The sequence below is a fragment of the Asparagus officinalis genome, chromosome 1 (genome assembly GCF_001876935.1).
Source record: "Asparagus officinalis chromosome 1, Aspof.V1, whole genome shotgun sequence".
In the NCBI taxonomy this organism is placed as follows: Eukaryota; Viridiplantae; Streptophyta; class Magnoliopsida; order Asparagales; family Asparagaceae; genus Asparagus; species Asparagus officinalis.
The window spans coordinates 128,132,360-128,143,383 of NC_033794.1; the positions used below are offsets into that span (position 1 = coordinate 128,132,360).

At 36.7% G+C, this 11,024-nt stretch overlaps 1 protein-coding gene across 8 annotated transcripts; it reads right to left on the reverse strand.

Annotated features, from left to right (window-relative positions):
- Positions 222 to 10,522, reverse strand: LOC109841936 (protein EMSY-LIKE 3-like). 8 transcript variants are annotated; one of them, XM_020410919.1, is made up of 9 exons: positions 10,301 to 10,522; positions 10,090 to 10,180; positions 6,435 to 6,596; positions 6,109 to 6,218; positions 5,825 to 5,984; positions 1,251 to 1,472; positions 1,079 to 1,147; positions 908 to 962; positions 222 to 579 (listed from the first exon to the last, which is right to left on the reverse strand). In XM_020410919.1, the coding sequence occupies exons 2-9, from the start codon at positions 10,150 to 10,152 to the stop codon at positions 506 to 508; spliced, it is 915 nt and encodes a 304-aa protein (XP_020266508.1). In that variant the 5' UTR covers positions 10,153 to 10,180; positions 10,301 to 10,522; the 3' UTR covers positions 222 to 505. The 8 variants fall into 8 exon arrangements, with proteins under 8 accessions (XP_020266508.1, XP_020266473.1, XP_020266646.1 ...); XM_020410884.1 differs by having other exon boundaries at positions 222 to 598; positions 10,301 to 10,520; XM_020411057.1 differs by having other exon boundaries at positions 222 to 598; positions 6,435 to 6,608; positions 10,301 to 10,517.

The window sequence follows — 11,024 nt, forward strand, 5'->3', positions numbered from 1 at the left end:
GTAACATCAGAATTGGGGGACCTAATAGCAATTTCAATGATACGAGGAACAAATTCAAAATATCTTAAGAATTAAGGGACCTAATAGCAATTTCAATGATTTGACAGACTAATTTCAAAATATTAAAGATTTAAGGGATAATAACGAAAAAACCCTTTCTGAAAACTATATGGATGATTATCAAACAGCAATAAATGACCAACTTCTAAACAATGTCCACATAACGAAAAGATCATAGACAAAACAAACTATATTTACACATGTTAGAGGAGCCTTTTACAGTGCATCATGTATCTACTTCGTGACTTCAGGCATTACAGGATGCAAGATATCGGAAGAAGGGTACATACCGATGTCATTCGTGAAATCCATCATATATCACAATTAAACAACTTTAAAGAGCCCTCGTCATTGTCATGATTCTAACTGCAACTTGTCTAGCAACTTTAAACAAAATCATCAGCTTAAAGAATAATGTGCGGGGTTCCAGATCTTTCTGCATGATTTACAATGCAGCCATCACCGTAGGTGATCCTGCTCCTATCCCGTTCTTCATTTGAATGTTGATGCTGCTTTTGCCTGGGATCAGGAGAATTATCTAGTATTCACAGGTAAAGACTCATCAAAAAGATATAGCATGGATATCTAGGAATAGGGTCAGTTGCACGTGGACCCCATGTAGTATCATTATTTTGAGCTTTTCATCAAAGATAGAAAGAGTTTTTTTTAAAAAAAAAGAAAAAAGACAAAATAAAGAACCTTGGGAAGTCTATCCGCAACAATGAAACTACAAGGTAGTAAGTTTAAATTGAGATACTGCATGGGGTCTATGTACCCTAAGTAGTAAGTTCAAATTGAGATATATTAAGCAGAAAGAAAGGTAAAAAGTGGAACTCTAACCACTCACCATCTGACATATGAGTAAGTCTTCCAATTGCATCCATAAGTGCCCTTTCATGGTCCTATTTCAGCAACAGTTCAAGAATGCAATCAAATTCCAGTTCCTCAAATATTACGGTTAACCAGAAATTTGAAGCAGATTTCAGGCCACTCAAATAAATACCATGTACCAACTCACCCTAAGGACCATCTTTGCCCTCTCTATTTGACCAGGATCAGGGTTAAGCCCTTCACAAAGCTTCTCAACCTGCTTATTGGTAAAGGTAAAGTTAAATCAACCTTCAGATTCAATATTCTTGAAATAAATTAAAAATAACAAGCAAATGATCAACCATTTAAAGACTGAATACCTCATTTATAACCTTGTTGGTTTTACGAATCTCAATACTATCAATGTTTCCCAAATCTGAATGGACGCCCGTGTTGGATGCCTGAACTATCAATGATCCCCTTAATTTACCAGAGCTTGGTGCTTGTCTGTTCTGAAGAGCAGGGATGACGGGCTGGCCAGAACGCATTTGAGGAGAGAGTACAGATGTATTGCTATTCCTGTGACCATCTCTAACATGCATCTAGCCAAACCGAAAAAGGATAATGTATCAAAATGTTGCCTAAAAAGCTTACAAATTTTATATTTTATATTTTAATCAAATAGGTATTCTAAACATCACAAAATAGGCTTGCATGGTGGCTTCTTTAGCACTGTCAACACTCATACTGAATGTAACAACTAGGGATGCACAGATATGATACCTATCGTCCCTATATCCGCTTACCAATATTGGATATGGATACGGGTACGCAAACGGATATATAAGCAGATATACATGCATGCAGATACAAAAAGGGATATAAAAAAAAATAGTTCATATGATACTAAAGAGTTCATTAATATGTTCATTATATCAAAGGCTAAGATGAAAGGCTAAGATTAGATCTATTGATCATCAAAGTTAAACCACGATTCCATTAATATGTTCATTAATATGTTCATTATATCTGAAAGGCTATCTATTGATCATCAACGTTAACCACGATTCCATTAATCTAAAGATTAAAATTGTTGAAACTACATGATCAACATATATTCCGATATTTTGGAAATGGATATTTCATTATATAACCCATATCCATTACCATATCTTGTCTGATATAGATTTTAGCAATCATATTCGGATCCCAACAGATACGGATAATGATTTTAGCAACCATACCCACATCCTAACGGATACGGATACAGATACAAATATTTTCTCGGATATAGATATTTTTGTGTACCCTTAATAACAACCCAGGCTCATACAACATCAGTCAGTTAAGACAAAGTAGCCTGATTAACTTGAGACTTTATCTTATCTAGAATTTTTAAAGAAAATTGGCCAAAACTATACAAGCATGTTGTATGATGGCTGTACTAGGATACCAACCCCTACGAAGTCTGGTTTTGAGCATCTTAACTTAACATCCCCGCCAATACAATCAAGAAATGTAAGGAATTAGGTCTAGCATAGAGCCAAGTGCCACACAAAATGAAATTTTACAGTGCATGCCACACAAAACTAGATGTTGCACCAAATAAGTATGTGGTTATGGCCACTTTTGGAATTCGAAATCTTATGATCAGCTGAGAAGGCAAGCATGTGTTTCTTTGTTGGGGTTCCAAAACAAAAGTTATATGACATCTGCTAAGAATTTATCCAGTATCTATGAGTTCGAGTTAGCTCAGGAGTCAACTATGGCTCTATGGCTAGCATTTTTAGACAGTTGTCCTTAAACATAAAAATATTTAGCTCTTGGACAAGAGAAGAGCGGAGGAAGTTACTTCCTATAACTTCATGGTTGGAGCATTACACAAGAGGAGGTTTAGAAACTTTAACCCATTAACCCAAATGTAAGATAAGGTGACAGGATAGACATAAATGACACAGATCATTTTCCTGAGTAGCAAAGCAAACTTTCTCTCAAGTAAACAGTTTTGGAGGATGCAAAAGATAGATATTGTCACAGAAGGTGCAGTGGTCTAGTCCAGTCTTTTAGCATATAACTAAGAAAATAAAGATAATGAAAAACTTTGGATTTACAGATTGAGAAGATGCAGCTGACTCCTAGTGAAGGGGAAATGGGATTTTGTGAATATGATCATCATCTAAAAATAGAAAGAAGAAATAAAACAGGAAAGCGGACATAAATGCAACCAAAAAGCCTAAACACATAAATGTTCAATGCAAGCAACTAAGTAATCAATAATAAAAAGCATACAGAATCTCCTTTGTGTTTTGCAACTGTATCTTTTTTGTGGACATCTCCAAGTCAGATCACCTGAAAGAAAAGAATGTGTGCGTGTGTGTGTTCGCGTGTGTTTCTAATTATGAATACTTATTTTGTGAGAGATTTCGAATGGAAATAAATATCCTTACACAGAGATATTAGAACTTAAAACATTACTTCATTGTATACAGGGGTGGAAACAAACCAAATAATTAATAAATAATTAGTTAAATGTTCGTCTAACTATTCAGTTATATTTTATTCGGTGATTCATTTTAAAATATACAAATATTTTTTAGTATTCGGTTCATAAATGAGTAGAACTTAATCAAATGTATATTCAATTTGTTTGATTATCAAATATACGTTTCGAGTTTCATCCCTTGTAATTTGTACTATTACATGCATGATGTTGTGCTTTTGACCTACTTACATGTTATAATTTAAGTTCTATAGTAATTTTGACAAACTCAAAGTGCCCTGTGTCGGTCATTAAACCAAATTTCTTTAACAAAATAAAACTATTTCTAGTTACATAGTTTACTACTTATAACTATAAATCATTAATCAAACAAACATACCGTATTATTCGATCAGTATATCTGGATATTCTAAAAGTATTTGTAATCGAATTCAAAGAAAGTCGAAGAATTATATTCAAATTTGTTTTTGAATTTGAAAATTAAAAAAAAACATTGTAATAATCAATTCAATTCGTTTTGTTTCCAGTCCTAATTGTATGTGTCACAGCCTCAAAGACTTTGCCCTCATCTGAGTAAAATTTATATGGTCCACCTAAAATAGAAAATGTGCAATATAGAATGATACAACACATATTTTCTAGTAATTCCTTCAGTTTGCCATTTACCTTCTTCTTTAATCTCCATCTTTTATTATAAAGCTTGGAAAAAAGATGAGGAAAAAAAAGGAGGGAGCCAAATGGGGTTCTTCATGGTGTGGTCTTTAGGGATAGCCAAATGGGGTTCTTCATGGTGAGGTCTTTAGGGATTAAGCATCAGCCTGTGCGGTTTATCCCTGGCCTTTTATCTCTTCACCCTAAATCCTTTCCTGGATGTCAACCATCAAATCCAAGAATATTGCAGGGTACATCCATTTTGAATTCCTTAACCATTTCTATTAGCTTCCCAAGTTACAAAAAATATACCATTATACCTCCCCAGTCTGATTCTCCTTCAACATTTACATGCTAGAGACGGAACCAACTATCTAGCAAAATCATGTAACAGCTAAAAATATAGTATTAAGGTAGAAGGTAGGACTGCACCTAAGCTGCACAGGTACGGGTCCAGGTGTGGGTATGGGACACGATAAATTGGTCTAAGATAGTGTAAGGGGCCACGTTGAAACTCATGGGATATAATTATAGTTTTGAGCCATACTGTATATATGACCCTTTTAAATCGTAGTTCTTAAGGATGAAAGAAACTCGACCCTAACCAACAAGTGACAAAAATGCGATGTGAAGGTGTAGGATTATATACTATATATATATAATATATATATATATATATATATATATAGGAAATAATGGGTATGAGGTGACGGCTCATTTTGTTAAATGAGCTATCAAGAGATAGCCATGTGGTGAGGCCCACCTTGCTAGTCACATCACAAGGTGTGGACCACACCACTCTATCTCTTGGTAGCTAATTTAGCAAAATGAGCTGCCACCTCATACCCATATTCAAATTTTTGTTACTTGGTGGTGTGTGTGTTATGAAAGAGGTATATGATGAGTGTTTTAAATTAAATATGCATTCTATTATTGAGTACTGGTGTGCATAAATAAATATATGCATATATTTAAGGAGGGTCCACAAAGTGTCGGGTATGGGTTCATGTGTCAGGTACTGATACGGCTCCATATTTGAAGTGCCCCAGTAACATAGATCTGCACCTACTTTGTACACAAAGAAAAGAAACATGCTATTTTTGAAATGCATGCATTAATGATAATCAGCGAGCTAGTACCAACATGACTTTGGCTTATCCTTACTGATAAATTCTCCAACATTATATCCTATTAAGAGCCAATTTCTCAAACATCAATAGCACATAAATCATTCTGAACATTTTGTATCCACTGCAAGTTGAGGCATTCCCTGCTTATGATATACTATCTACCAGCAGCTAACAAGAACTTTTCAGTGATAGAATTCCTTGCCTCCCATATGGCGATTCCAGATACAGGTCAGTTAACTAATTCCTCCTAGTTAGCAACCCACAGGTTTAGTACCAATCTCAGATTTCCCAGCATAATAAAGCAACAAGGAACATTTTTTCTACACAGCATGTATACAGATAAAGCTGAGAAGAGGTACTGTCACATCTGAGAAAGCCGAAAAGGTTATAACCACATATGAGAAAGTTGAAGAGGTAAAAGCTAGTAAAAGAAATTTCAGCACGAAACTAGCAAAAAAAGACTGTTCCTGTTTCATATAGATCCATAATTTACTACTAGGCGAAGAAGGAAGAGTTGTATTACAGATAAAAACTGAAAAGAGGTATTACATCTGTGAAAGCTGAGAAGAGGTAAAGGCTAGTAATGAAAATTTCAGCATAAAACTAATAACAGACGATTGCCCACTTTCATATAAATACACAATTTACTAATAGGTGAAGAAAAGAAATTTACAGGTGAAGGTTGAACAGAAGGTGCATATTTGGGGGAGGATGTCACATGTGTTTGTGCAGGTTTCAGCCTTTTACGAGATAGATGACCCACAAACATGGAATCAGAAGCAGAAGGGTTCATGACACTCAATCGCTGACCATCTGTAACCTTGTGCCGTTCCCTGCTTCGCATAATTTTATCAAAGAAAACCATGTTTAGCACTCCAGCTGATTCAAAGAATCTATAAGCTTGTTCAAATAAATAAATCCCAAACAAATATCGAACCATTGACAGAACATTATTACCTTATTGACTTGATTGACTCATCCTGATTCACTTTCGCAAGAATTTCTCTATGCTCAGCATCGGAAACTCTAAGTTCCTTTCTTAACTCTGTTATGAGTTCTTCCTTGTCCTAAAAGAAAATGAAGGGGGATAAGTTTAGCACCTGATAAAAGGAATGTCAAGTACAGTAATTAATTCAAAAATTATCAGCACTCACGTATGGAGTTGGCCTCATAAATAAAAAACTATCAGAATTCAAACAAGTTTAGTGATAATAGTGTAGAAGACTAAGCATTTTCAATTAAAAAAATTCAAAGCATAGCAGAAAAAAAGGTGGAAAAAATACCCATGTAAGGACCTCGGACTGAGCAATAAAGGCTCTCAAAACAGCACCATACGCTTCTGTCTCTATACAATGAATTTGGAAATCCATGTCAGAGTCTTTTCTATGATGTATCGGTTTTGATATGATCCTCAAAGCTCCAGAAAATAGAATACCCCTAGAAATCTGAACAAGTCACTGGTTTGGTAGATCATCATCAGTTCCTGCTTATGAATAACTCAAGCATACTCCCATTAAGAAATAAGGCTTAAAGGAAGTATATATACACGATTGACTGATTTACAAACTTTGAAAACAAAACAAAAAACACAAAGGACAGGGTTAGCAATGAGGTAGGGCTGTTGAGAGCTTGGCGACAAGGAAAATCTCAAGACATAAACTGCATAAATTATTTAAACTATGAGAAGCGACCACCTAAGGACTATTGGCAGCAGCTCAAAGAAATATGCCAAGAAACAAATATATGTGTTTGAAACAAGCAAAAAATTCAGATCCATTCATGTATGCCTTGAAGAAAAATGTACCTTTTATTGGGCAAGACAAAAAGAATATGGTGAAATTAATTGACATTTGTTACTAGAAATAGTGTACAGCCAGCCCTACCAACTACACATAAGAACAAGATGGAGTTAACTAGATCATCTAGTCAGATGGTCTAAGTACACAAGAGAATAATGTGTGAATATCATTGTACGATAAAGGCAAAGCATGCCAATTGTTAAGTAGCCTAATAACAAACTAGAGAAAGTTGGCTGTTCCCTCTTGAACAATCCTACTAAGTTTGTCCGAAGATATCACTAGCAGCCTAGTAGGCAATAGGAACTAAAAAGGAAAACAATGCCGCAGCTTGGGCCTTTTCTTCAAAGAAAAAGAAGTATGAAAGGAAATGAATTGAGTTTGCATAAAACTCACAGAATACAAAATGATGCCGCAAATTAATCAGTACAAGGCCATAATGCAGCGGGAATTGGGTAAAGGGAGCTTAGCGAGGGTACTTGAAAGAAAATTGCATACATCAGAGAACTAGGAAGGATATTAGCTAAGACAAACTGACTCAATAAAAGATAATCCCCAAACAAAAAAGTTATCTGGCATGTTTTATGTGTAGGTGCCTGTTGTATGTGTCAGCATGGAGGGGGATGAGAAGAGGAGCAGAGGAAATTACTAAAGGAAAAGGTTAACAATAACTGCCTTCTGCTGCCGCTAGCATCCCCACTACAGCCTCCAATGCTGCTATCACCGCCTTGAGAGAGACTAGCTTACAGTAAAAGCTTTCCTTTCGTCACATTATTTTTTATCCATATATGTCCTAGATAATGTAGATTGTTGCCATGAGTAGTGCCAAACAGACATTACAGGCCGAGATATCTGGAAACACACACATGTATGAGGTCCATCCTAGTACAGTACCTAGGAGTACTAAACTTTCACTACTAGATGAATTTTGATTAGAGCATGTTTTATGCATGGAGATCATGACAATTAAGGATTGCCAATTTCAGAAGGAAATATAGTCTACATGCTACAACAAAAAGGATACTTTTGTTTTCAACAAAAATTCCCATTATGCATACATACCTAAATGTATACTTACATACATTACATTTGTTCATGCATCATCACAATCAAGGCAGGTTGGCATTTCCATACAAAGGCAACATATCTAAATTCTCACATGAAAACAATCTCTTAGTCCAAACTCCAAACTCCAAACAGAGCCATTAGGTCTAGGACAGATGACCAAGAACCAAGAGAATATGATCACGAACCATTTTATAGTGATTCAAGATCTCATCCTGAAGACTACGTCATAAATCAAACAACTACGTCTTGTAAATTTCAACGATAAATTACTTTGAAAAATGTCAAGAAATACAGGAACTATTTGAAGGTATATGACAAACTTCAAATAGTGTTAAAACTTTGTTGCTATACAATAATAGGATTTTTTTTTCTCCCAATTAGAATTGTTGTCAGAGTTGGCTGATGGTTTAATCTTAGATGCGGCGTGCAAAAAAGGATTTCATTCAGGTCATTAAACAGAATGAGTATAAGCGAGAAGATTTAACTCCAAAGAGAAGTATGGAATGAGTTTGAAATCATAATCCAACAGTATCATGATCTGCTTAGAATTTCACACAGCGTGCATGGAGGAATATAAGCAAAATTTCACAAAAGATTGCAAAAAGCAATGCAACATTCCACAACATCATACAATAAAATGTTTCAGCTAATACTGGGCTAGGTTTATCAAGGCATCTACTATCTAGAAAAAAGATGAAACCAACCAGCATTTCTAGCCCATCTCCAACTTCCTTAAACTTGATTTATTTGCTTCTGGGTCCAAATGAAACTAATAAATTGTAAATTTAAAACTCTAAAATGGTGTCAATGGCCTAAATTACTGCTCCAACCAACTTTTATTTAGGTATAGCCCCGAGAGTTCTGAATTTTTAGGCTTCAGAGTTTAAAAAAACCAGTAAAAGAAGGAAGGTGTTTCTATCAATATGTTTGAACAAAAGACATCTACTGAAACAACACAAATTCAGCTGGAAAGTAAGGAACTTACAATTTTGGTATAGGATCCCTTTTGTCGTAGGGTTTAGCCATGAACAAAGAAAAGAAATGCAAAAAAGAAAGAAACAAAAAAGGGACATAAAAAGTATGCTTAACAAGTCACAAGTATCAATTGAAGTAGACAAGAAATACATGACAAAGTTAATTTTCAAGTAAAGTTGTAAATATTAGAAAATGATATGCCCTCCCTAAAACTATTTACCAGTGAACCGACTTTTTTAAATATCCAAAGAATGATATACAAATCTCATCCGCCTCCAATTAAACCAAAAAAACGTCCTAGGCCCCAGCTAGGAGGCCGCCTAGGCATAGGGTCATCATATAATGCCCAATATCATATTACAGCCAAAATGGCATTAAACACCAAAACCCCAGCAAAAACAAAATCCCCTTGCCATAACCTTGCCATAACCATGGGCACTAAGGCCGTCACACCAATAATACCTGCAAAGACTGGTGTGTTTGGGAGTTTACTTAGGGAAGGTAAGGAAGGGAAGGAGGGGAAGGTAAGGAGGGGAAGGAAGGGGGAAAATTCCCCTTCCTTCCCTTCCCCTCCGTTACACCCCAATTTGGGGTGTCAGAAATTTGGGCCAAATTTCCCCTCCATTCCCCTCCTCTACCCTCCAAAATAAAACTCCCAAACAAGGTTAAAATGAAATTTCCCTTCCCTTCCCCCTCTCTACCCTCCATCCAAACAGGCCAAATCCACAGCCAAGGAAAGAGGAACTCAAAACGTTTCAAAACCCTAATCATCAGATTTCACCACAATGCCAATTACCCGTCAAAACTAGAATTTGTTCAACGGGAGTAAAAAAAGATACTATCATCTGCACAAACACCAACACATCATGTTTCTAAACCCCAACTTAACACCTCAAACCCTAGCGAATTAAAACCCCTTCCCACAATCACCGACTCTAAAAACCAAAGTCCCACCAAACACAAGCCCCACTGTCTCTACAAATACCCTAAACCCTTCCCCAAGAAAGAGAAACCCTTTTCAAACCCTAAAAAACGAAACAAAATAACGATAAAGGAGCAAACTTGATGACGCAAGAAGATTTGATCTGTAAGTAATTACCTGCCAAGAGAATCTAGCATTTGGACAAGCACCAATCCACCACATCTCAAATTTCCAGCTCATATAACCATCAGAAAATGGAATTAAACCCCTAAAACGTAACTGAATCAAAACCCTAAACCGAAAACGAGCCCTGTTGTCGCACCGAAAAACCCTAATCGCAACTAGAAACTCAAAAATTCTCAAAACCCTAAGATTATCAGTTTCGTACCTCCGCTATCGCTCTCCAGATGCTCCATCGGCGGGATAAAGGAAGACAATGGCGGGAAACGGAGTCATGGAGTCGCGGTAAATTGATCGCTCCGGTGAGTTTTCGGCGGAAAATGATGCCCTAGAGAAGAAAAAGGGAGGGAAAAGGGCTAGAAAGAGGGAGCCTCCGCTCTGCTGATCCGCAGGAACTCTTTCGGCAACGCGTGCACATTACCCAAGAACTTGGGTCGAGCTAGGGCCGGACATTCCTAGATATGGGCCGGGCCGGGCTCCTCTGGACGTCCACGGATTTTCATCAGTTCGTAAATTTCCTGCGAGCCTCCATGTGTTTATAATGATAAGTTTGCATGCCACTTAACATTTTAGAATAGAACTTTTGGGCTTGTTTGGATTGAGGGGAACGAGGGTGAAGGGAAGTTAGGGGAACCATTCACCTCCATTCACCTTGGATTGAGGGGAACGAGGGTGAAGGGAAGTTAGGGGAACCATTCACCTCCATTCACCTTGTTTGGGAACACTTAGGAGGTGAAGTTAATTCACCTCCATTCACCTTGGTTCACCCCCTAATAGTATAAAAATTGTTACCCCCCAAATTGGGGTGTAACCAAGGGGAAGGGAATTCCCTTCCCTTCCCTTCCTTTCCCTTCCCTTCTCTTCACTCAGTTTCCCTTAACTTCCCTTCACCCCCTACGAATCCAAACATGCCCTAAGTGTCATAGTGCTAA

What these genes read in the sequence shown, in the direction of transcription:
- LOC109841936 (XM_020410884.1), bottom strand. Translation starts at nt 10,152, where the DNA reads ATGAGCTGGAAATTTGAGATGTGGTGGATTGGTGCTTGTCCAAATGCT. An exon ending in GAGTCAATCAAGTCAATAAG is followed by an intron (nt 5,985 to 6,108) that starts GTAATAATGTTC and finishes TATGCGAAGCAG; the next exon opens with GGAACGGCACAAGGTTACAG. An exon ending in ACTTACTCATATGTCAGATG is followed by an intron (nt 599 to 907) that starts GTGAGTGGTTAG and finishes TGTGAATACTAG; the next exon opens with ATAATTCTCCTGATCCCAGG.